Genomic DNA, 27479 nt, shown 5'->3' with positions numbered 1-27479 from the left:
ATGCAAGCACAGAACATATTATAGGACCTGATGAACCCAGAGGTCTTTTCCACTCCAAATGGCTCTATGATTCATAGAATCATATAATCCTAGAATGGTTTGGGCTGGGAAGACTTAAAGATCATCTCGTTCTAACCCCCAAAACATCACAACATTTACTTAAAGGACAAATTGTTCACATCAGTCATGAATGAAATACTTGTTTGCTACATACTGGATTAAAAATTAACTTCTCTGCACGTAACTCAATCTAGAACATTAATAGATTTTAGATCTGTTCCATTATGTTTAAAAGACAGAAAATACTGCAGTTCATGGACCTGATTTTACCTATTCTTTAGCAACTCCAAGTTTCTAAGATAAATCTGGAGCTCTTAATTATAACAAACAACTTCTTCCTAGGAAGTAAATGACGCAGGGGAACCTTTTAACATCTATCGATGTACGGGGGGAGACTGGGCTGGTTCTCTCTTGGGGAAACCCAAATGAAGGACTATTTATGAAGTACTTGGAGCTTTGAATAAAATCAAATGTAATAACAAGATATAAGTTCCCCCCTTCCCCCCGAAATTTCTTTTTTGTTGAAACCACTTTTGTAATACTGCTTTTTAATAACCCCCATAATGGCTGAATTAGAGGGACCCCAACTGAAGTCATTCATCCCACATAAAACAAACATTGCTTTTTCTTCTTAGCTTTGTTTTACAAGCTACATTACTTCCAGATGACGCTCGAGGGGCCTAGGAGTTTCAAGAGTTAGATGGTTAAACAGACAGCTGCTTTCTATTTACCATATAAATCAGGAGAAAATCAAAGAAGAATCTAAATATTGGAATTCATTTAGCTCATTATGGAGCACAAACTGAGGGGGAAAAGAAAATAATACAGAAATCTCGTCATCCAGATGCAAAGTTTAATTCTGGTTATCAAGATGAGAGAAAAACTCATCAACATTTGCAGAATTCCAGCCCTCCCTGAAAGCCAGCTTTGCACAGTGGGTAAATTTACTGGATTGGGAAGGAGTCAGGAGAAGTCAGCTTTGATTGGGAACTCTCCCAGTACCACCAGGCTTTGCTACTGCAGACTTTACATATATAAATATATATTAAAATATATATTTTTATATATATATATATATGCCCATGTAGAGTTCACTACATCTGTATTTTTTAAATTTTTCCCTTCGGATTGTCAACATGCACTTATTTCTGTACTAAATAACCCCAAAAGCCAACAGATTTTGGAGGATTAAAGGATGGTTCTCCATATATTGATAGGAGTATATTTATTAATATGAAAAGTTTTGTATTACACTACAAGGTTTCTATCCTTGACAAGTTTCATCTGACACTGAAGTGCTGTTTAAATGACAATCCTACATATTAAATAATTGAATATATTGGCACTACGTGTGATTATTTTTACAATTATTCCTAACACATTTAAGCTTCATCATCTGGCTAGAATAATTTATTTTTTTAAAACCCAAAGTTTAGAAGGTAAGACTCCAGTGATGATGTGTTCCAAACTACTTTAATCTAAAACTATTTCTACATTTGATTTGTACTTTCCTCAATTTTTGCATTAAGGAAACTGGGTTTTTTCTTATATCAGTAAGAAAATTACATAAATTTGCCAAAAATCAAAATTTACTCTCTTCTTCTCCATCCACTCTTTCCCTGGAAAGAGTTAAGGAGACTCTCTCCTTACCAGCTGTAGTTTAACAAGCAGGGGAAGTGCTCAAAAATCATAAACAAGACTATGAAATCCTTTAAAATAAATTTTTGGGGTAGATGGTAGCTCCAACAACATGTCTGATGTGCTACTACCCAAGAGAAGTTAGCATGTCTCTAGTTATGCTGTTAAGTATCTCTGATTTGATAAATTACATTAGTCTGTAATCAAATGACCAAGAAAATCACTGATATGTTTACTTAAGTAATATGTCTTGATTTGAACTAAAAGAAGCAAAATTCTCAATTATTTTATTACCAGTTTTCTTGTTTGCTAAAACATTGGAAAATATGCTTTCATTGAATCCAAGGAAGCAAGAAAGGTAAACCTAAGTGGACTTTTCCCATTTCCAATTGGATCAAAGTGTAGTACTTCAAAACAGGTCAATGCTGCTACAAAAACAATTAATAATAATATGGCTTATGAAACAACAGGTAAACAAATCAACATGAGAATTAGTCTAACAAAGGATCCTGTCTTTGAGGCAACAATGACAGGGGGTGGTTCTCCCTGTCCTGCTGGCTTCTCCATCCTGCTCCTGAATCCCACCACACTGATAAGAGTTCATCGGGAAGGATCCTGGACACTGGTCCAGCCTCAATAAATCAAACAACTCATTCTTTTCTTTTTTAAAAACCAGAAAAACCTCAGCAAGAACAGTATAAAGGCCAACTAGGTCAGCTCCTTACTCCTGTTCCCAGCTCTGCTGGTACACCACAGACCTGATGGCAGACTGCAGCAGATACTCACAAAAAAGACATTAAGAAACGTGGTAAAGGTAGAACTCAGTATATTCCTATCACCATCAGTGACTACAAGTTTAGCGACTGTACATTGGGACAAAAACTTACAGAAGTAGAAAGAGAAAAGTAGTACTGTTCAAACACCCAGGATTTAAGACAATACCTTAAGCAGCACCTCGAATATTTTTATGTATGATTTAACCCTTGGATTCAGGTTCCATGCAAATTCCCCTTTGGATTACAGAGCACAGTAAGAAAATGAATAATCTCTAAATTAAAGTGAATGAAAAAATGGTGAGAAATGCATTTTTAAAATACGTATTTGGTCTGAACAAAACCTGCAAGGAGAACTGCTTATTGGACAAATCTCCACCTCTCAATAAACAAACCTGTGCAGAGCAGGCAATATTGGAATCACCTCTTTCTTTAGCTCCATGCAGGGATACAGAGGTGGAACGGGCTTCAGACATTTCAGTCCCCTCAGATCCTACACTCTTCCTTGTTCTTACACACAACATAAACACAAGCTTTCAGAAGCAGAATATGCTGAAGTGATGAAATCTGGCCTCAACTTTTTTTAGTCAACTGCTTATGCTTCAGACTGAGCTGTAACATGAGCAATTTGGAGAGGAAAAAGGACCAGAAAGCCATGCTTAATAGTTTACCTTCTTGTTTCAAAATACAGGCCATGAACTTACTTTACTCTCCCCTACACCAACCTTTCCAAGTGCTCTCTTTCTCGCTTCCATCCCTACACCATACCAACAATAAAAAGAGAAGAAATTCAGTGAAGTAGCTAAGCCTCTTGGCATTATTCCAGGGAGCTTTCCCAGATCTATCAGCTGCACTGCTCAGTTGTCTCTGTATGTAAGGGGACAACTTTTTACAGAAAGCCTTTCCCTGGGCCTTTCTTTAACTGCAGTATTGTTTACATCCAGCAAGTTAAAAAGAAGTCCAAAACATATAATATTTTTTTCAAGCATTGTGTTTTCACACACCTTAAAATATGTATTTTCATACGTACGTTACTGCATGCCTATGTGTGTACGCACAGAAATAGATATATTTATTTATATGTGCTCTTTTACAGATGTGTATCATGCTGTTTCCTTATTTAAATCATTAAGCTATTACATCAAATAACCTTTTTAGGTATTTTTATATTTAATGCTAGAATAATAGGATATGTAAAGTCTCAGGCAGGCATATTCTGGAACACATATTAGCCCTGAAAATAAAACAGTTGTTACATTTTCATCCTCAAAAATTGTGAGCAACTGATCAATCAACTTTTCTTTCCTTCACACAGTACTGCAGTGAGGGTTCAAATGAGTACAGACCAAAGGTACTTCAGCAGTACAAAGCTATTATTCAAGTCCTTACAAGACGTCTCCTTCTTCTACCCTAAGTAGAGATTTCCCAACAAGCTGTGCAATTAAATACAAAATTATTGCCTACTTGTGTGCATTGGCTCAGCAAACGAAAGGAACTGTAAGTATCCATGTATTCAGAACATACTAATTTGCCCCATGACTCCAGTACTCCCCCAGAGGCTCACTGGGAATTGTCTTCAATCATTTTTAGGCATTTTAAGATTCTGTGGATGCTAAAGCCCAGTTCTTAAAAATGCTGTTTTCAACTGTGTGATTTGAATATCCTGAATTACTGATGGCTTGAAAAGCACAAGTTGACAGTAAGTCTCTTCCCTCTGAATAGTTGTGGTTTTGTTCTGCCATTTCTAAGTGTAATACTTGTTTTTTAGAGATGTTTCAGACATGACATCATTCATGCAGGTTCCTGTATTTTGATGTTGGTGGTTGCTCAGCTGCCACACTCAGAGAATTCTTTGCAGATTTAGGGATGTATGACTTGAATTTCGAAGCACCCATTACAACATTCATTTTGATACTCACATAATCAGGAAGTGGAGAGTCGTTTGAACCCAGGGAACCTCTCAAGGACTGTGTGGCTTGCTCCAGCACTTTGTTGTGTTTTTTAGACAACAGAGAAAATAAACTGGGGAAAAAAAAATTAAAATAACTTCACGATAATGTCCTGAAATAGTTAAGACTGTTCAGTAAGAAAAGGAGTCTTACTATATACATAAAATTTTTAGAATGCAATGCACTATAGTTATATTATTTTTGTTTGTTTAACACATGGGTAAGTAACGACAACTTTTGAGTAATAAATATTCTATACAATATATGACCTGAAGAACATTTTATGTTCATTATTAAATTCTTAAAAGTCAAACTGTTACAGAAGGAATGGTATACATGCAATTTTTAAGTGCAGCACCTCATGCAATACATTGTAATATACACTTAAGTATCTTGCGTATTATCCATTCTAATAATCTAGTTGCTTAGACAGGAGAAATCGAAGTATATGACAAAAGCTTGGGTATTTTGAGGCTGAGTTATCGAATTTTACTAGTATACATTCTTTTCAAATTTATTTTAGCCTAAGTCAAGGAAAAAAGGATTACCCTAGCTTTATAAATAACCTGTTAAATCAGAGGTCCATATACATAGAGAAAAACATATTTTTCTTGCATTTTGAAGAAAAGCATGGCAATGGCACTCACAGAGGGTGGTATAATCTGATTTACAAGGAGAACGGTGGAAGCAGTAGCAGTGGGCAAAGGCCACCAGCTAACGCTCAGCAGCAGCAAGGAGTCAGATGCTCCTCTAAAGCCCTGGATAGCTCAAACATGGCTGTCAATTCACAGATAAACCCACCCCCATCTTAGAAGAGCTTCTAAGATCATCGGGTCCAACCATTCCCCCAGCACTGCCCAGGCCACCACTGCCCCACGTCCGCAAGTGCCACATCCACGCAGCTTTTAAATCCCTGCAGGGATGGGGACCACACCACTGCCCTGGGCAGCCTGTGAAAGAACAACTCCTTCCATGGAAAAATTTTCCCTAATATCCATTCTAAACCTGCCCTGGTGCAACCTGAGGCCATTTGCTCTTGTTAGGTGTCAGATGTTTTTAAGCTTTCTGTGTTTAAAAACATCATTTGGACTTCTTTACTTCTTTTGGGGGCATTACAGGACTCCTATCAGGTTTTCCTAGGATGACTATGTGTGTTTTAGAGGGTGGGAAGGCTGGCTTGATCAAGCACCAAAAGGCTGACAGGTGAGGCATCATCACAGGGTGCCCAGAGCAGCTGTGGCTGCCCCTGGATCCCTGGCAGTGCCCAAGGCCAGGCTGGACAGAGCTTGGAGCAGCCTGGGACAGTGGAAGGTGTCCCTGCCCATGGCAGGGGTAGACCTGGATGGGCTTCAAGGTCCCTTCCAACCCAAACCATTCCGTGGTTCTATGAACAAAATCCACTTACAGGTCGCAAAATCTACCTCAGTATTATGTTCTGGACAGCCTCCCTCTCTTCCAGCCTTGGAACTGGATCAGTGTTTGAAGCCATGTGCTTGCAAGGCTCTTCTGCTTCAAGAAATGATGATCAGCACTGGAAGAAGTCCCCTGAATTTTTTTAACTTGTAATGTATCATTCATATTATATCCTTCACAGATGGTAGGAGTGGATTCCTAGGAGTATCAGTGCTTGTCACCACACTGATAGTCAAGAGCCTCAGGAAAAGGCTTTTCCAACACTCCTCACTGCCATGAGGAATTAGTTACGCTAACTCACAGTTACTAGTCAATACCACTAGAACATTCCATGTTAAAAGGGGAAAAAGCAAGAGAGAAATTAAGATATATTGGGAGCTTCCCATTTTTCCCCCCCTCCCATATTCTGTTATTGCATTCACAGACCAATATTTTTGTTCAGATCAGTAACTGGATCTGTAAACTGGTCCTTGGCAGGAAACAGCAGCACTACTTCTGCAATCATAGGTATCTTTGAAGATTCAGATTTCAGAGATACTGTCATCAGCACCATCTAGTGCTGTGGAGACAAAATAATCAGTTAAAACCAATCTGGTGATGCTTATGGTGGGGTGCAGCAAAACCAGCTTAAATCTGGTGTCTGCTCTAGAAGATAATTTCACAGAGGAAGAATTTGGAATAAAGAGGATTTGCAGCTAGTAGATTCTTCTCCAAAATACATACAGCATTTTGGCTTTAAATGAAATTTAAATATAAACAAGGAAGTGGGATCAAGATTTTGGAAAGTGCTTGTGTTCAATGCATGAGAAGAGGAAAATGAACATACAGTGGTACTCTGCATGGAACCGGAATACCAAAAAGTAAATTTATTTATTCCGACAGAAATGTAGAGAACTGGGAGGAAGTAGAAAGAAAAAGGATGGACAAATAATTTCTTTATATATTCCTTATGGGGTTTTTTTCAATAATTAAGTGCACTATAAGTAGAGTTTATGGCATAAGCAAGACCTTGGTGGCTGATTTCTAGTTCCAAAGGAGCAGCGCAGGGGCTTTTGTTGTCTTTCCCCTTGCAAATTTCTGCTCTCCTGCCACAAGTTCATGTCCTTCGCACCATGCTGAGACACTTCTCTGTGGGACCACTGCCCACAACAGATATCCAGGTTAAAAATTCTCAACACAATTCTCTCCTCCATCCATTGGTTATCTTTCTCCAAAGACCATCCCTTAGATAAGCACAAGGGCAGGGACATGTGGCAGAAATTTTTCCTACTAAATTTTTCATAATAAAAATGCGTAGAACTGCAAACTCAAAGAGCTCCACAGAAACACAACAGCTAAACAAAGAAGAAAAATAATAGGCCAGATATTGTTATTAATGAATGGATTTGGAGGTCCCAAGGAAGTACCATTGCCTCCTGAATTGGTGTAAAACTTCAATTCCAAGTCATTCACTTATTATTATGCCTCTGTCTCTAGTTCTGAAAACCACCTTGATAAGTATCAGACTAATTTTTAATAAAGGCAAAGCACAGAGCTAATTACAACCCTCAAAAGGCATTTGTATGAAATTAGCTCATAAATATCTTTCATCATCAAAAAATGCTGCATTCTAAAGGAGATGCCTGATTTTGCAGCAGTCACATCTCTGTAAGGTTTTGGTTTTGATTTTCAAGACATGAATAATGCAATTTTAAAAAGGCAAAAATGTTTTACAACAAGGTTGTTCCCCTCTCCACAACAAGGTACAAGGTCCAGAATGGAAACTGAGACTTGTATCCCAAATTTCCCTCATGTGTCTTCATCACATGCCTATTTTTGCCCAACTGTAAGTCGAGATCGAACACAAGAATACATGTACTATGTTGTCACTGAGGGCAGCATGCACAGGCTAACAAGAATATGGATTTTTCTACTTGAATGCTTGTCCTCTTTCATCCATTCTTCTCCATCGACTGTCAGGCAGGCTATGGAGCTCAACAGCTCTTCAATCTCACTCATTATGGACGTTTCATAATAATAATAAGTTATGATCAGAACAATGAAAACATCTTGGTACCCCAACTCATCTTCCCCTCACAGAAGTACTTACAGGCCAATGTTTAGTAAGCAAAACAATAAGTTGGAATAAGAGCAAGATGAGATAACAGCTGGCATCTGTTAGGAAGTTTAGGAATCATCAGCTGGCATTATCAGGAGAAATTCCTGGCTGTGAGGGTGGTGAGTCCCTGACATAGGGTGCCCAGAGAAGCTGTGTGCAGCTGGAAGTCTCAAGGTCCCTGGCACTGTCCAAGGCCTGGCTGGACGGGGTTTGGGGCAACCTGGGATAGTGGAAGGTGCCCCTGACCATGAACAGGCTGATCTTTAAGGTCTTTGCAACCCATACCATTCTGGGATAATGTGATCTATTACAGACCATCAAATCACAGCAGGGATGAGCTCAGCCAACAAGGAAGACTCAAGGCTGAACAACAATCTCAAGCTCCCGTGGTTGTTTGTTTTTAAGGAATTAAAAACAACATTGGTTTCTTACCTCCCTCTACACAGCAGTTTTTAATTTAACTCAGGGCTGAACTTCAATAAATAAAAAAATTAATACAGACTAAAGAGTAATGGCTGCTTAAATACCAGTGAATTGATTAAGTGCTATTTGCATACACAGTAAAATTCAAACCAGTAATATATGAACTTAACACATTCAAAAAGTCAACTCCACAAAGCCTGTAGATCCCAAAAGAAAAAAAAAAAAGCCAATAAGGAGACTCGTTTAATAAGTGTCTCAAAAAGTCTGATTTACCTCAGTTTGAAACAGCTCATAAACCACACTTTTCACATCAAAAAAAGAATGTATAAAATGCAGCTTTTATAAGAAAAAAATTGGAAAAAAAGAAATGGGAATTAAAAGTAGAAGTTGAAAGGAAACCCGAAGCTAGAATTTGCCAAAACCCTTTCTGAAAGCTTTGGACAATGAGAAGGAAAGGAACCAGCATACTTTATTTTAAGGAAGTAAATAGGATGCTCCAAGATAATGACATGCCAGTTTGTCCTGAGCATAGTACTGGAACAGTGATTGTCAGACTCATTCCAAGGAGGATATCACCAGCACTGAGAAATACACCTTATCAATGCTCTTTCAGTGAGACTGGAAGTAAAATTAAACACAGAAGTACCCCTGTTGTAACAGGCTTGACACATCATTTATATGACTTTGTTCTACAGGGGATTTCTTTTTTAATTAAGACAGTTGAATAATAAAAAAGTAACATGGGATGCATTATATGAACTGAAGGTGAGACATCCCAACAGTCTGAAAAATATTCTTAACAGGACCAAAAACTAAATACTAAAAGCTACTAAACACTTGATGAAGCTACCAAAATACTTCCAATATATAGAGAGAATATATAAGGTGATACACATTGATAGACATCAAAGGCAAAGAAATGCCAATGGCCTGAATTTGTGTCATGAAGGTTTAGGTCGGAGGTCAGGGAAAGGTTCTTCCCCCAGAGGGTGCTGGGCACTGCCCAGGCTCCCCAGGGAACGGGCACGGCCCCGAGGCTGCCAGAGCTCCAGGAGCGTTTGGACAGCGCTGCCAGGGATGCACAGGGTGGGGTTGTTGGGGTGTCTGTGCAGGGCTGGGAGTTGGACTTGAGTAATCCTTGTGGGTCCCTTCCAATCCAAGATATTCTGTGATCCTATAAAATACTATGGTTTAACTTTGCAAAGGGCACAGTCATTACAGGAGTAACAAATGAAGAGAAAAGGCATTTAAATTAAATTTTTCTTTACCTTTCAAGAAGTTGGACACAAAATAAACTTGCTGAGATTTAATGCAGCAGCAAACAATCTAAGCTGCTCCCTAAGTATGAAGGATTTCACCCTGCGAGCAGCAACTAAGGACCACCAGACAGCAAAGAGCTGCCCCTAATGCAACAAAGCTGCTTGCTGAAGGAGTACCTGTCTTTGGTTTTAACAAAAATATGGCCCTTCATGACAAGAAAGACATTGAGGGGCTGGAGCATTTCCAGAGAAGGGAACGGAGCTGGGGAAGGGGCTGGACCCAGGTAAGCGTCGGTCTCTTATTCCAGGTAACAAATGATAAGAGAAGCAGAAATGGCTCAGATAGTGCCAGGAGGTTTCGTTTGGATACAAGAAAAAGTTTCTTCCTGGAAAGGGTTGTTCAGCCCTGGCACAGCTGCCCAGGGCAGTGGTGGAGTCCCCATCCCTGGAGGGATTTAGAAGCTGTGTGCATGTGGCACAAGGGGACAGGGGTCAGTGGTGGCCTGGGCAGTGCTCGGGAATGGTTGGACTCAAAGTTAGATGTCCTTCCCAACCAAAACAATTCCATGATTCTATATCCAGTAAAGTTGTGCTGTGCAGCAACTGCCCCTGGCATCCTCTGTGAAAGATTTTGAAACAATCTGAAAATGCAAAGGTTCTAAACCAGAAAACAGACTTCTCCACGAAATGCTTGAAAACTCATTTATTCAATGTATTTGAGAAAGATGAAAGAGTGATTTGACCAAAAACCATGGAAGTGGAGAAAGGAAACTTGCTTACAGAGGATCCTACAAGAATAAAAAGAAAAAAAAAAAAGGTATTGAAACAGAAACTAAACTATCATTACATGGGCACAGATCTCTCTTACAAAGGAAGCTGAAGCCCGGCTTGAGGTGCAATAAATTCCTATTTGCACTGTCAAAGCAATGGCAGAGAGGGAAGAAAAACCTGGGAGGAAAGAAGAGAATCTCAATACCTAGAGTATGAGATGAGCTTAGACTGGTGCTGTGACACAAAGAAAGAGATGGAAGCCTGAACAAAAGAGGCACAGACAGAAACAAACTGATGACATTAGCAGAGGAAAATCAGATCAAGTTATAAGACAGCAAGAAGGGGTAAGGATTGGATTTCTCACAATTCAAATCACTACTGAGCTTCAAAAGATGAATATTAATTTATTTTAATATCTAGAAATACTCTATCTGTGCTGAGTAAAAAAACTACTTGAGGATTAAAGCACCTCTCCACAGAATTTATTTGAAGCTTGGAAATTCAGATGTTCTGAATTTTTTCTGCTTGCTCTCCTAGTTCAGAAGTGCTGCAAACAAACTGAACAGCACACAAACACAAACCACTCTCTGGTGATGGAAAAAACCAGTTCCATGGATCAAAAAATTTGAGGACGAATGTTCTCAAACAATTCAGCAATACTCCATGCTACTTTTTCTCTCTCCTACCATACACATGCCAAATGTACCATTGTTCTCTATTTTAAAGAATTAAATATAAAGCCCCAAACATCAAAACCTTGTTACACAAAAAATACTCCTTTTAAACAAAAGGATTTTACAATGCCACAATCATATTAGAAAAAAGCTCTAAAAATATTTTATTTTTGAAACCTGACATCTAAAAGTTAAAACCATACCTTGATTCCTGTATATGTAAGGAACGCTTCTTGGGTTTGACCTACTTTTTAAAAAGATTACAGCAAAAAAAAGTGTGTGCTGTGGCACAAGAACTCTACACATGGATATGTGCCTGCACAGACATCTCCAAGCAGAGAACATGAAATGCCCATCTGGTTGAATAAAAGTCTGTGAAGGGTCATACCAGACATCAGAACAAAACAAATGCACTGTGCTGCTCCACTTGAAATACAATAAATGCATTGTCCCATAGACCTGTATGGGGGACAGGTTGTAAGCAAGTGCCTGTCTGTGGGCGATGGAGAAGTGCTCTGTGAGCACTTAAGGAACCCAGCACCGGGAAAAATCCATTTACTACAAACAAATGCAGAGAAAAATCCCTAAGTCTCCTGTGTTCATGTCTACTGAAGAGCCCTTGAGGCATTCTGCATTCGAATTATCCAAGCTACAATGGCACATAAATAGAAATAAAGAGAGACTATAGCCATGGAGAACTCCAAGGCCTTTTCAGGGCAATTTACTCCATAGAGGGGCACTGCTCTTATTTATTTGAGCCCAACTCTAAAGCCTGGGAGACGTTTAGGATCCCAGGAAACAGAACCTAACCAATTAAAATATTAAATAACAGAATAAATGGAAAGTAAGAACATACTTTATATCTTTCTTTCTAATCTTGTAAAGTGAAAAATTACTAAATTCTGCTGAATAAAGATTTGCTATTAAGTCCACCTGGCTTGTGGAGATGATGTGAAACTCAGAGACTCATAGTGTACAGACTCCACAAACATCATGGATGTAAAGAAAATAGTCTGCAGGGTCACACTGATGGACAAAAAGAGTTGAAGGGATCAGGGAATGAAAAGAACTCCGCGATGGTAGCAGGTTCACATGAGGAGGGTATTGCCATGTTCCAATTTTGCTGGACAGTGATCAGACTTTTTTCTGCTTTTTTTATCTTGTGCCTTCTCAAGAATATAAGTTTGCGTCCTCTTGGAAACAGGGTGTGCCTCAGTTGCCAGCCATTTCAGGGCAAATCCTAAACCACAGAATCTCTGAGTGATTTGGGTTGGAAGAGATCTTAAAGCTCATCCAGTGCCACCCTTTGCCATGGGCAGGGACACCTTCCACTATCCCAGGTTGCTCCAAGCCCCGTTCAACCTGGCCTGGGACACTGCCAGGGATGGGGCAGCCACAGCTTCTCTGGGAATCCTGAGCAAGGCCCTTGCCCTTCCTTCTAAATAAAGAATTTATTGGTAATATCCAATCTGAACCTTCCCTCTGTCAGTTTAAAGCTGTCCTGTCACTATCTGCCTATATAAAAAGTCATTCTCCTGAGCTGTTCCCTTGGCATCACAAATGGTTTTAATGCAGCCTGGGTAAGAAAATTATTTCCATCCCATCTCCCTGTTTTAACAGCAAACATAAAAGGCCACTCATTTAATTTTACAATCCTAAACTTGATCATAATAAATTATATACTTCAAGATATCTTCATGACAAAATATCTAATTAATTTTAAAGAGTACCCTTTTATCTGCCACTGCTTACGTATGAGCAGAGATCTGTAAGTCATGTGCTATAAAGCCATATCAAATTCTGCCTCATAGAGGATAGATTATTATTTAGAATATTGTTATATTAAGTAGAAGTCACCATACACTTGTAGGTATATAGGCAAAATCAGAAACAACTCAGAACAATTAAGGGAGGCTTTGCACTAACGAACAGGATTTCCTGCTAAAATGGAGTCAGAAAGACAATGACACTAGAAACAACATGGAAGAAAGGAATTTGATGTGGCAAGACAAAAGCAAATATTTACAAAATAAGCCAAGAGTTTAATTTCCAGAAACCAGGAAATGTATTTTTCAACTGAAGGCATAAATTGTTCGGCATCTCATGGCCACTTTCCAGCCAATGTTGGGAAATGGATGCTCCTATTGCTAGAGAAGTAAAAAGAACAGAAAGCAGTAAATTCCTTCCCCTGTATCTTGGTACAGATCATTTTATTCCCCTTTTGTCTGGCATGCCAAATAACATCCTTGTAATTCCACTTACAGGGCAGAGTTGGGCTAGGACCTAACACCAGGTTGTGTTGAAATAGAAACTCAATAAGCAGGCTGTGATCTACCACGGACTGAATTCCTGCCTGCAAATCCTATAGAACACACCTATTTTGACAGGGTAGTGCTTTGTTGAGCACCATCTCTCTCCTGTACTCTTCTTTAATCAAGAGAGTGGGGCAAGTGGGAAACTAAATTCCAAAAGGCTGAAAGCTAAGGGAGGAAAATGCGTGCAGTCCAGTACAAACAGAATACATGTTTGCAAAGCTCAGACTAAATACAAGGTTTATTCTGAGCTTAAAATCACAAAACCTGTTTTAGGTGTCTCAAGGTATTCCTTTCAATGATCCCTGTGTTTGTTCTGTTACTATTTTATAAGCATATCAAGTGGGCAGAGTCCACGATACTTCCATTTCATCTCCTTGCTTTTAATTCAACAGGGTAAGTCTCATAGCCGCTGAGAGATGACATTTGCCTTGAATGAGGACAAAACTCTGTGGGTGAGAATCAGAGGAAATTGCTGGAGAAAGCATCCTGAGCAAAACTCCCACCCAAAACCCCAAGAACAGACTCCTAACAAAGAAATAGCAACACGAAAATCAGAAAGACACTGCTGTCATGCAACCTAAGGTCCAAATCCCTGTCCTTTCAGCAGCTTGGATTTGGTACATCTTTGTTCAAACACACTGGTGTGCATGCACATATGTATTTGGGTGCTTGCTACCCTTGGAAAGAAAATTGCTGTGCCCTCTGAACTCATTGTGACAGAAGAGAATCTGAGCCCACCTTAGGAGTTAACAGACTTATTCTGTAGGCAGAAGGTCAGAGGGTATGTGTCTTGCTAACAGCCTTCGTTCTTCTAAGGTTTAAGCAGAATGTGAGTCTGGAACCCCAGTTCTGTACCCAGAGCCCCCACAGAGCTCACCCCTGGCACCACTCCTTCCTTACACAGCCTCGTGGGCTCAGTGAGAGTTTGAATTTCAGTGCCCTGGCACAGTTACAATGAATTAATTGTTCATTGCCATCTCCTCTGGAGCTTGGAAATAATATCAGAGTCCCAAAATGGTTTGGGTTGGAAGAGACCTTAAAGCTCATCCAGTCCCATCCCACCCCCTGCCATGGGCAGGGACACCTTCCACTGTCCCAGGCTACTCCAAGCCCCATCCAACCTGGCCTTGGGCACTGCCAGGGATCCAGGGGCAGCCACAGCTGCTCTGGGCACCCTGGGCCAGGGCCTGCCCACCCTCACAGACAGCAATTCCTTCCCAATATCCCATCCAGCCCTGCCCTCTGGCACTGGGAAGCCATTCCCTGGCTCCTGTCCCTCCATGCCTTGTCCCCAGTCCCTCTGCAGCTCTCCTGGAACCCTGCCAGGGGCTCTGAGGTCTCTCTGGAGCCTTCTCCAGGCTTTGACCTAACTTCATAACATTTGAGTTTCAGTATTGAAGCAGAACAAGAAACAAGCCCCTAGGAGTACACATCGTCATGCTGCAGACAGAGAATACTATTTTTGTTTAATGCCTTTTTCTCCTTTCCCCCTCCTTTCTTCCAGTCCCTGTGCTAAAGGTCTCTTTGACCTGCTTGCTCCACAGGAAGGAGTTTACTGTTTTCCTCATGGACTGGCGTTCTCTTTGGCCAGGTGTCCTTCCTGATCCCATCTTCCTCCCCTCACATGCTAGTGAGCATGGAAAGCCTCTAGCTGTCTCTCCCTCAACATTACAGTTTGTTTGGTTACCCTATTGACATAAAACCTCTAAAATTTCAACAAACCGGAAACATTTTTTTTAAGAAATAAAGAAAATCTGTTGGACCAATCAGTAGTACATAATAAAACCATTGCTAAGGATACTACAGAAATGACCAAAAATTCAGACCTGACATAGGTCTCACTGCTAAGATGTTCTCCCAAACATAATTTTGGATGCAAAGACTCTCTTTTGCATAACAGTGAGGTCATTTCTAAACCTCCTGTGCCCCATAAAGGAAAAAAATTGAAAGATAACACATTTATATCTGTGGATAACTTCCTTAACTCTTTATAGTGGGTAGCAATCTCTTTTTCCCAAATCCAAATCTATAAGTAATTTGTACTGTTAACCATTGAGAACTTTTATGAGTACCACGGGCTCTAAAAAGAACAGTTATTAAGGAAATGAGCATTTTTTATCTTCCAGATAAAGTTACGTGGCATGTGTTCAGTGTGCCTGAGGCCACACAAAGAATAAAGACAATGTAAAAAAAAAAGCAAACCAGTGAATAACCCTACATTCAGAACAAAGCACAATGAACAATCACTTAATTAAAGATTGTATTTCACTTTTGAAACAAAGATGGTGAATTAAAACTTCTCAGAAAACCGTAATCTGTTATTTGATGAACTTTGAGTCAAATTTAAATATAGATCAAGGCAATTTTAAATGCAAAAAAGTGCAAAAAGCATAATATATTGAGTGTATTACCACCTCCTTCAGTGGAGTACCTCCATCCATATCATGTTAGTGATTTTGGCTCAAATATCTTGCTTTACTGAATTTCCAGAAATGAAAAAAATACACAGATTGAGCTGAAATACTATAAAGCCAAAGCCGGAACTGCATTTTGATCATTCTCCCTACACCTTCACCAGGAATTTCACACTGGATGTTCAATCTTGGTACAAAACCTGCAATTTCCAAGGCATGTGTATTCAAACCAGTACATAGAGAATTTCAGTTTTCAAATTTTGTTTATGCATTCCTTTCTGAATGAATCATGTCAGACATGAAATACCGTGGAAGGAATAGAGAAGAGGACTTTAGGTATGGTACTTGATAATGAACTCAAAATTCACACTACAATATCTGGTATCACATTACCTGGACAGGCTCGAGCAGCGGCCTGTGGGAACCTCTGAGGTTTAACAAGGCCAAGTGCTGGAGCTGCACCGGGGTTGGGGCAAACCCTGGGATCAATCCAGGCTGGGATGAGCAGCTGGAGCAGCCCTGGGAGAAGGACCTGGGGGTGCTGTGGGGGAGAGCTGGACCTGAACCCCCCGTGCCCTGGGCTGATCCCCAGCGTGGGCAGCAGGGGAGGGGGATTCTGCCCCTCTGCCCCGCTCAGGGGAGACCCCACCTGCAGAGCTGCCCCAGCCCTGGGGAACAACAGCACAAGGACCTGGAGCTGCTGCAGCCAGTCCAGAGGAGGCCACCGAGATGCTCCAGGGCTGGAGCCCCTCTGCTCTGCAGCCAGCCTGGGACAGCTGGGGCTGTTCAGCTGCACAAGAGAAGGCTCCAGGGAGAGCTCAGAGCCCCTGGCAGGGCCTAAAGGGGCTCCAGGAGAGCTGCAGAGGGACTGGGGACAAGGCCTGGAGGGACAGGACACAGGGAATGGCTTCCCAGTGCCAGAGGGCAGGGCTGGATGGGATATTGGGAAGGAATTGCTGTCTGGGAGGGTGGGCATGCCCTGGCACAGGGTGCCCAGAGCAGCTGTGGCTGCGCCCGGATCCCTGGCAGTGTCCAAGGCCAGGTTGGATGGGGCTTGGAGCAGCCTGGGATAGTGGACAGTGTCCCTGCCCATGGCAGGGGTGTTGGAATAATATGGACTTTAAGCTTCCTTCCAACCCAAGCCAAAATGCAAGAAAAACACAGGATAATGTCAAATAATGTAACATCAAATAATGTAATATATCAAGTGTTTTTCAATACAAGACCAAGGTTAATATCTATTACTAAACTCATCCTGTAACAACACAGTACTTGAAAAATAAGTATCTCAAATAAAAATTGTTTACATCCTTCACTGTAATGTCAATATCATCCCCTTTGTTGCATTTCTGTGAATTTCAGTTCTTAGAAACAAACCTGTAAAAGGTAGCCTGCCATAAATAAACCACTTTTCAATGGAAATTTGAGGTCAAAATAGATAGGAAATAAAAGATAGGTATTTTCATCCTTAAAAATACTGCATCATTGAAAGAAAACATTTATCAAGAATATTAAATTTTTTGTAAGGGACGTTAATATCCAGTCAGAACCCAACAGCAGTGGATGCTGAACAAAACAAGGGATAATGAAGTATTTCATAAGAGTGCTATTCACTGTGGAAAAAGCTACAGTTAATGACCTACACGGAGGTTAACTTGGCTTTAGGAAGCCCCAGCCTGCCCTTGCCCAGTTCAGTGTAAATGCTGTGCCAACATCCTGGGAAATCGGCCCATGGTATTTTCTTAACTCCTGTTATTTAAAATTTCTCTTTATTTTCTTTGTTTCTCTCCTCTTGGTAGCTTCAGCCTCTCAACTTTCCTATGTATGTCTGAGAGAGAGTGCCAGGGCCTTTCTCCTGCTTCATTTTCCATGTACTTTTATTATGAACAGTAAAGTTGACCTTCCTAACATCGCATCCTAAATTCACAGTATTTAGTGATTTTCTCCCCCTTGTCGTACAGCTCATAAAAAAGCCCCAAAAAACAAACCATAAAAGGGGAAAAACAACCTGTGAAGTATCACCGGAGGGATTTAAAACGTGAAACTGTGGGACATGGGTTAGTGGTGACCTCGGCAGTGCTGGGGGAATGGTTGGACTTGATGCTTTTAGAGGGCTTTTCCAGCCTAAATTATTCTATGAAATGTAGAGCAAGGACCTAGAAAGGTTAAAAACACAACTCCAGGGAACAGCATATTGGTATCAAGAATATACCATGGTCTCCAGCATGTACAAAAGCATTTAGAAATACACTACAGGCAGTTTGAAATGCTCCGAACCACTCATTGTTGCAGGAAGAGGACAGTTTTGGAACGGATCATCTGGAAGCCTTTAAGGAAGGAAAAATGTTTAGAGCACTGAGTTCTCCCAGCTTTTGTCTCCATCACCACCACTGTTCTCCCAAACAAACATGTGCGATCAAAATCACCATAGCTCGCAGCAGGAAAAGGCTTGTCAGCATCCTGAAGGAGCCCCAGCTTGGACCATCCCCTCATCTTTTATAAAAATACTTTCCATATCTAGCAAAAGTCACATCTTACCCAAGTTTCACAATCCAACCTTGACAGAGCTGAAATGCAATCCCGTTTCTCCACTCTAGTCTGCCTGTCCATGCTTTTAATGTTATTCTTCAGTGAAAAAGGTGTTACAGACAATAATGGTGAAATCTAGAAATGTTACATGGGCATGAATAGCCCTTATTAAGAGAAAGTAGGTTTTATTTTAGGTAAAGCTTTAAAGCTATTGTTCATTACTTTTCAGTAGGAAAAACGTCATTATTTCCCACATACACTGTCATCTGAAATTACCTTACCCACTACTGAACTTGTCATTCTGAAGAGAGATTATTTTATTGCCTTCAGATTTCCTCAAGTTTCAGGATTGGTGGGACAACTAACACAGATTTGATTTAATGATTTATTTCAGCATTCTTGCAGTTGTGCAATATTTTTCCATCTTGAAAACTAACATGATAGCTTTTAAGTCCTAGTCCTTCAAGCTGCACAGTAATTAAATTTACATTGTCTTCAATTTATTTGGAAATTAACCTCCTTCCCACAGAGAAAGAGGTTGTGCTTTACCTCCCACTCAGTTTTATAAATCTTATTCTGCTGTGTAATTCTTTCTGCCTCTATCAATCCAAAAATCCTCCTAAATTCCAAAACATTGCCCTCCTCAAAATGTACTTTTTAAAAAGACACATTTCTGTAATGTTCCAGGTCATTCTCTGTTTTTCCCAAAGTTAAGACAACACTTCTAGGAACTGACTTCATGATGATAAAGCAACCACTAACAAATTTCATATTCTATACTGTACGAAACCCAAGTACAACCGTCATGGGTTGGGATGTTAATTCCGCTCCTGCTTGGAAAACAAACGTTAGGCCATGAGATCAAATATAAACTGTATTTAAATGGGATATTCAGAAGAGACACAACAAGAGTCTTTCTAGGCATGTACAAACATCATTCTGAACTTCTATTTACCCAGGTAACAGAACCACAAAACCACAGAATCATTTAGGTTGGAAAAAACCTCTGAGACCATCGAGTCCAACCTGTGCCTGATGCCCACCATGTCGCCAGCCCAGAGCACTGAGTGCCACGTCCAGGCCAGGGATGGGGACTCCAACACTGCCCTGGGCAGCCCCTGCCAAGGCCTGACCACCCTTTCCATGGGGAAATTCCTCCTCATGTCCACCCTGAGCCTCCCCTGGCCCAGCCTGAGGCCGTTCCCTCTCCTCCTGTCCCTGTTCCCTGGGAGCAGAGCCCGACCCCCCCGGCTGCCCCCTCCTGTCAGGGACTTGTGCAGAGCCACAAGGTCCCCCCTGAGCCTCCTTTGCTCCAGCCTGAGCCCCTTTCCCAGCTCCCTCAGCCGCTCCTGGGGCTCCAGCCCCTTCCCAGCTCCCTTCCCTTCCCTGGACATGCTCCAGCCCCTCCATGTCTCTCTTGTCCTGAGGGGCTCAGAGCTGTCCCCAGCACTGGAGGTGCCTCAGCAGCGCCTGCAGAAATCACACTGACAACCAAACCCATGCAGATGAGTTCTCCTGGCCCTGGTGGTGTAATCTGGATTAATGCAAGGCCAAAATTATCCCGGATGCTGAAGCAATTTATAAATGTGAACAAGTATACAGACAGTATAAAGACTCTCAAAGATAAAATCAAGATAATCATGGTATTTTACAATTAAGCCAAGTTGTGACAGAGTGATGAAGTAGAAACTAGATAAATGGACAGGGAGGTGGACAGAAACCTGGCTAAACTCAATGGGTCAGAGAGCTACACTCAGCAGTACAAAGTCCAGCTGGAACCCAGCCATAAGTGGAGCACCCCATGTGTTGATACGGGAGGAAGCCACCAAGATGCTCCAGGGCTGGAGCCCCTCTGCTCTGCAGCCAGCCTGGGACAGCTGGGGGTGTTCAGCTGCACAAGAGAAGGCTCCAGGGAGAGCTCAGAGCCCCTGGCAGGGCCTAAAGGGGCTCCAGGAGAGCTGCAGAGGGACTGGGGACAAGGCCTGGAGGGACAGGACCCAGGGAATGGCTTCCCACTGCCAGAGGGCAGGGATGGATGGGATATTGGGAAGGAATTGCTGTCTGTGAGGGTGGGCAGGCCCTGGCCCAGGGTGCCCAGAGCAGCTGTGGCTGCCCCTGGATCCCTGGCAGTGTCCAAGGCCAGGTTGGAGCAACCTAGGATAGTGTCCAAGGCCAAGGCTTGGGACCAATCTAGGGTAGTGGAAGGTGTCCCCGACATCGCAGAGGGTGGAATGGTATGGCCTTTAAAGATCTCTTCCAACCATTCTCTGATTCTGGGACCAATGTTTTCCAATGTCTCCACTGATGACCCAGCTGGTGGGGCAGGCTGCAGCCTTGGCAAGTTTGCAGGTGATACAGAACTGGGAGGAGAAGCTGATGCAGACAATGGTTGTGTTGCTAGAGGGATGATGACAGGCTGGATAAACACTCCAAGAGAAAGCTTGTGAAGCTATGAAGGGATTTATCAGATCCTGGGTGTTACAGCTCAACCAGACACAAAGCAGCTTTGCAGCAAGGGCCCCCAGGTTCCTGGGGAACACAGAACTGAAGGTACACCAGCAATGGACCCTCACAGCAAAGAAAGCCCTGGGCGCCACAGGCTGCATGAGGCAGAGCCTCACCAGCCCACTGAAGAGGTGATCCCTCCTCTTTGCTCAGCACTGAGAAGCCTGATCTGCAGCACTGGGCTCCCCAGCAGCAGAGACATGCATACACTGCAGCAAGTCCAGCAAAGCACCACAAAGATGATGAAGGGACTGGAGCGTCTGACATGTAAAGAGAAGCTGAGACACCTGTGATTAACCTGAGGAAGAAAAGGCTCAAGGGGGTCTCATAATGTACAAATATCTGAGGGATGACAAGGTGGTGTTAGGTCATAGATAGGACTTGATGATCTCAAAGGTCTTTTCTAGTCATGATGATTCTGTGATTCTGATGGGAAGGTGCAGAGATGATGAAGCCAGACTCACCAGTGCCCAGAGAAAGGACAAGAGGAAATAGGCCCAAACTGAAATACAGGAAATTGCCTTTAACCGTAAGAGAAAAACCACAAGTTACTCAGAGAGCTTGTGGAGTCACCATCCGTGGAGATATTAAACATCAACTGGATGCAGCCTTGGGCATACAGCTCTTGGTGACCCTGCCCTTGGACATGACACCTCCAAAGATGCTTCCTAATCAGGGACTTTGTTGATTCCCTGAAATCATTGAGCACAAACATTGAGCACTATTCAATAAACAACAAAATGCAAGGAAAATTGCCTGCTGGGAATGAATACCAAGTCAATGTAGAAATGTGTAAAGCCACAGCTACAATAAAAAGCACTCTGGAAAATACAGAAAACATACTTCAGGGTAAAATCCTGCAGTAGCAAGAGGATGGCTTGTTGATTAATTACAAGAATGCAGCATTGGAAAGATCTGATTTTATTTATTAGGTTGGGAGTTTTCTATAATCACCAACTTTTAAGTTTTATTGGGTGAATGTCACACTAAAAGCAAGGACTTGCATCTTTTTGCACTCTAGTGAAAACTTCAATCTATGTTGAATTTCCTTAAAAGTCTTCTGTAAAACTGAGGAGCAATCACTGAACTTTCACCAAATGGAAGTCAAAAACCCTACCACACTACCGCTGCCAGGTCCGTTAGAGGTACCTTGCCATATCTTACCTATAAAATTAGATTATCCTCATTTACAAAAGATTCTGATAACTAATACAGAACATAGGCAAGATGTAACACTGCACATTATACACCTAGAAGTACTTAAATCAACCAAGTGCACAAGACAGGAACATTAGATCTTTAAAACTTTAAAATCTTCTTTCATTAGTTACATATATTGAACCAGTTTTCAGTTAGGCTGATGCCCCAGAAAACTTTTCCAGCAGAAGCCAAACGCTAATCACTGTCCTGGAGGTTACACTGGGGCTGCAGGATTAGTCATCTTTGGAAACCAGTTGTGGTTGCTCTTATTTTCCTCTCCCACTGCTTTTTCTGATCTGTGGCTGCTGCAGTGGGAGCATTCTCATCAATGTTTTCTCATAAATTCAGCTTACAAACACGAAAGAACAAAACCACTTAAGAATAGCTCACAGCTCTCATACCCTACATCCTGCTGCAGAGTGCAGATCCAAAAACTCCTTACACAACTTAAATCATCCTTTGGAGGATTGGAATAAAGAGCTGACTAATTCTTCCCTCTAAGCCTCTCTCTGCATTTCTTGGTCAAATAGGCTGTGGTGAGGAAGGGCGATACCAAAATGTGAGAAGACATAACAGTTCTTGTTGTCAGATGTTCTCAATAGAAGCCAGAAATGAAAAGAACAGGAGGAGTTGTTCTTACAGTGTTATTAATTCTGCAAATCTGGAATGGCTTGGGTCACTTAGGTCAGTGTGAATGGATGTTGGTGCCTGTTGCCAATTTTTCAGGCGCAACACCTTCAATAAGCAGGTCAGCAATGTTCCCTGTTTCCTTCATACACCTCCTCTCCTCCCCATCCTGTTCCAGCCACGTGGGCAGCCAAGCCAGGTCTGCAGGACCCAGCAGCTCGGGGGCTCTGCCTCTGTTGTATTGTGCTTATGACCCCTCACTGGTGGCACCTGCCTCTTTGACGGAGAATCACTGACTTCGATTCAACCGCTGGGCAGCTGAGAGACTACCCAAAACTACTTCAGAAGGAGAACCATGAGGATGATGCCTCTAATCACTTATACTGTCAATCAAATATTAAATAAAGAAGATTTTTTATTAAAAGAAACCAAACTTTCCACACTCATGCAATCCACAGCTGCAGTTAATTAGAAGAATAGAAACTCTCAGGTATTTTTACTAAGCAGGTCTGCCCTGTGGCTCCTGTGCAGAACATCTCTGCAGCACATATCACAACATCTGCTTCGAGATAATTTGGGATTACTGGAAAAACCCTTGGGTTTTACTACATAAGGTTTATCTCCCGGACTCATCACTTTTAAACTAACATACCAGCCCCACGTCAGCAGACCACTCAGCCATCCTTCTTATGCACAGCATCCCACTAACCAAATTATGTTTCAAGTGAAAGCCTCCTATGAAGCTATGAGTATGTTGTGAGGTTCTCCCATTTTTAACTGCACTGTTGATTCTTGGGGTTATTGATTAAAAATTATTGCTGAACTAAAATTTTATGTATTTTATGAAGTGGGACACTTTGCACCCAGCCTTAAGAGCCTAAAACTTTACACCTCTTGTCCTCTACAGTAACAAAATTAATCTCTTGCTGCTTCTGTTCTTCAGAGTCCTTGACCAAAATTTAAAATTTTGTTCATCACCACTGTTCATAAGCACAATTTGAATCCCTTAAGCTCATCCATCTCTGTCTCCAGGAGACATCTGAAAAGACGTTTGCTCCACTGTTCTTCTTGTGAATCATTTGTTACTCAAGATTTGCAAAGTTCTTTGAAATATTTTAGTACTGAGGGTACTGTCCAGTCCCACGTAGACACCCAGATCTCTCTCAGGAGACCTGTGTATGTGGTTTAAACATTTAGTTCTCAACTGATATCAAGATGCAGATACTCCTACTTTAAAAGGGAAAAAATAATATACATTTTGATTCTTCAGGAGTTCTGACTGGAACAACTTAATCAAAAATATCAGTTGTGACAACTCTAGCTGCAGTCAATACTTTCTTTAATTTGACAAATTGGAAGATGTTTTGAATCAGTAACATATGTCTGTTATTTTCTAAGTGAATAATTTTCTATATTTAGGCAATAATTACACATTTTACTAAGCTGCTTTTGCTAGACAAAGTTCATGCAATGCTGTTTGGGAAATCAAAACAGACACCAGTGCATCACCTAGATGAAGAAAGCCAAGAATCCCTGCAGGGCACTCCCTGCTGCCAGTGGCAGCAACTTAAGGAAGCTGCTGGAGGGGCGTACCCAGCGAGCTCAGCAGAGACTACAGAGGCGCTGGACCTCAGCAAAGTTTTTTAGTCTAAGGATAATACTGGCTGAGATGAGCATAAATTCTTTCTCCTTTCAGCTATAAGCTGTTTCAGTACATTCAGCCTGACACGCATTTTGTTAGCATTCTCCTGAACTCTTCAGGCAAGCTATGGCATTTTTCTCCTTTTACTCCCAAAACAATAGCTTATTTACATACTTACCAAAGAATAAGACACCCTCCCAGTGCTGATTAAATGCCAGACGTTACGTAGGAACGCAAAACCCCCGGACTCTGAACATACTGCTACAATGGAAATGTGTGAAAGTAATTTTGTTCCAGTTTCATCTCATGGGAATGTGGGCTCATAAGCATCCAATTAAAAATAATTCTGATGGATTGAGATGTGTTTTAGCTTTACATGCTAATGTGGTAGAATGTGTCTAGAACATGCCTGTGATGGATTTTTAGCAGGGTGGGAGGAATAAAGATTATTATAGAGAAAGAACACCACTCTTGCAATTTTTCCCCTTTCAATTTCATTTTTTGTACTTGAGAATGTAGGGTTTTGGCAACCTGTGCTGTTTTGTACTACTTGGGTCAAATCACCTGGGGAACCTGAGAAGATATCCTTTTTAATGGGAAAATTCCAAGTCAAAATGCAGTCTTTTAAAGAAATCTGTAAGGCAAACAAATCAACAAAATCCTGCATGGCAATCTGCCTGTAACTTCCATTTTTTATGCCAAAAGAAGCCACTTTGATCTGCTCATCTGACACAAGGCATAAGAATTCCCTCAGCTACTTCCTCCTTCAAGTCCAATAGCTTTGGCTGGACTTGGACATATCTTTTAGGAGAGCATCCAATCTCATTTAAAAATTCCAATCTAGGAAAATCTAGAGCCCCTTTTAAACTATTCCAGTGACTCACACAACATGTAAAAAAAGATGGACCAGTCTCAGCTGGGTTTGCTTTCCAGCTACTGAAGTGCATTGTATTTTTGCATAGAATCACAGAACCTCCTGAGCTGGAAGGGACCCACCAGGATCATCCATTCCAGCCCCTGGCCCTGCACACACACCCCAAAATCCCACCCTGGGCATCCCTGGCAGCGCTGTCCAAATGCTCCTGCAGCTCTGGCAGCCTCGGGGCCGTGCCCATTCCCTGGGGAGCCTGGGCAGTGCCCAGCACCCTCTGGGGGAAGAACCTTTCCCTGATCTCCAACCTAAACCTCCCCTGACATACCTTATTAAAGAACCCCTTATTGAAGGATTTATTTACCCTTAATCTTCCGAATAATTTAAGGAGTAAACTCATAAAAATGCCATAGTGTACTTCTGATTTCTTTCAAAGTCAACCTGGACCTTTTATCTTGGAGCATGATCTATATGTGTGGAACTCCACCAGCTTTATGAAAATATACCTTGCTTTCATCAAGCTTAGACAACTACATTTTTATATCAGCAATCTCTCCCCTTCACTGATCACTCCTTCCCTAAAAACTATTTTTGATATTTAATTTTAAATAGGGCAGGACTTAACCAATCAATGCAGAGGGTTTCCACTAGACATGCACCCACTTGATAAGCATCCAGTTAAACTCTATTTGAGACCTGCAAGCCAGGAAATTCTTCACCCAGTGAATACCCACAGCATTGATTTTATATCTCACTGGTTTCTTGATCATTATGCTCTGCAGTACAAAGATAAATAATCTGTAATAGAATTATTTATAAACAATTGTGCTCTGCCAAGTCACTCTATGTTGAGTGTAAAGTGATCCTTCCATAATAAACAACTCCAAGCCTTCAATAAAATCATGAGCAGCTGACTAAAAATCACAACCACAAAGCAATAAAAAACTATATTCATTCAACAGCCCTCTGACCTTTATTTTTTTTAGTTCTATTTTTCCCACAAAGAAAAATTATTAAATGAGCTGGATTTTGGGGAAATGTTGTTCCACACCAACACAGCAGCCAAAAAAAAAGCCTCATCTCCTGACCTGTGCCCCCAGCTCAGAAACTGAGTCCCCACAAACCATCTTGTAGGGAAGCTCAGAGAACAGAGTTTCCATAGAAATTTACAGGCCACTCTAGAAAAATCTCAGCATATGGGTATTAACAAACCAGCCTGCATCCTTGAAGAAATATTAATGCAGTTTGTCTTTTTTCCTTTGACAATTTTCACTTGTTCTATTTACTTTTTACTTAATTAAATTCTGTCAGCTGTTCCATGGTCTGCCTAAGACTAAAGTTTAAAATACACCATAACCACTGGAATCAATGACTATTGGTTGACTATTACAGCAACTCACAGCACTGGGCAGGCACTGAAAATAAAAAGTAAAACTGTGCACATTAAACCCAGTAGGAAAAAGACCACATTTGAGACTTCAGATTAAACACTGGCAATGGCAGCAGCTAGAATTTATCAGTGGCACAAGACAAAAAAATTTGTTCATTGTCACAAGAATGTACCATTTCCAACTCTTGACATTAAAGGCTGAAGACATTATGCCATATGTTTCAATAACAAGAAAAATTTCCCAACCCGCCCATAACGATACTCTCTGATAATGCAATGACACTGCAACCCTTGAATGGTACCAATCCAGTTCCCATCAGCCTCTCAGCTTGGCAGGATGCTGAGCAGAGATCACTGAATGGTGTTTGAGAGAACAGAAAGGGAGAAGAGAAGGAAAAAGACCCACAGATCACTGGTAAAATTCCAGCTTTGGAAGCAAAGTGCATAATCTTGTCAAAATATCCTGCAGAAGAAGAATGGTTTTAGCCAGTATGGTCAAAAAACCCCCCAAGTTTGTTTATTTTTTAAATGTACTTAAATCTACCAAATTTTTACCTCTATCGGAGAAATAAATTTTTCTTTGGGGAAAAATATTTTAAATTATGCTATCTACCATTCCAAAAATAGTTTGTTTTAGTGATAAATGAAGTGAAGCTGGTTCTTGTCTGTGACAGATCCAGATTCTGCCATCTTCATTACTCTACTTCTAATCCTATGACAAATGTGGGGCCATTCATGAAAGCTCTGACAGGTTAAGCTCACAGTGAAATAAGGATCAATGTTCGTCCTATCCCTGGAAGTGTTCCAGGCCAGGTTGGACGGGGCTTGGAGCAACGTGGGACAGTGGAAGGTGTCCCTGGAGAGGGGTGGAATGGGATGGGCTTTAGGGTCCCTTCCAGCCCAAAGCATTTAATGACTCCAGGCAAGG

General features: G+C 41.3%; 1 protein-coding gene across 10 annotated transcripts in view; it reads right to left on the bottom strand.

Annotated features, from left to right (window-relative positions):
- Positions 1-27479, bottom strand: part of DYM (dymeclin) — a 211246-nt gene that overhangs the window by 61116 nt on the left and 122651 nt on the right. For all 10 annotated transcript variants that reach the window (XM_048291048.1, XM_048291038.1, XM_048291041.1 and 7 more), the window contains one exon: positions 4391-4493. In XM_048291048.1, the coding sequence (XP_048147005.1) occupies positions 4391-4493 (103 nt within the window). The remainder of the gene's footprint in view (positions 1-4390; positions 4494-27479) is intronic.

The sequence above is a fragment of the Corvus hawaiiensis genome, chromosome Z (assembly GCF_020740725.1).
Source record: "Corvus hawaiiensis isolate bCorHaw1 chromosome Z, bCorHaw1.pri.cur, whole genome shotgun sequence".
Lineage (NCBI taxonomy): Eukaryota > Metazoa > Chordata > Aves > Passeriformes > Corvidae > Corvus > Corvus hawaiiensis.
Note: the sequence above shows the minus strand (reverse complement) of the source record. Positions and strands in the feature narration are given on the sequence as shown.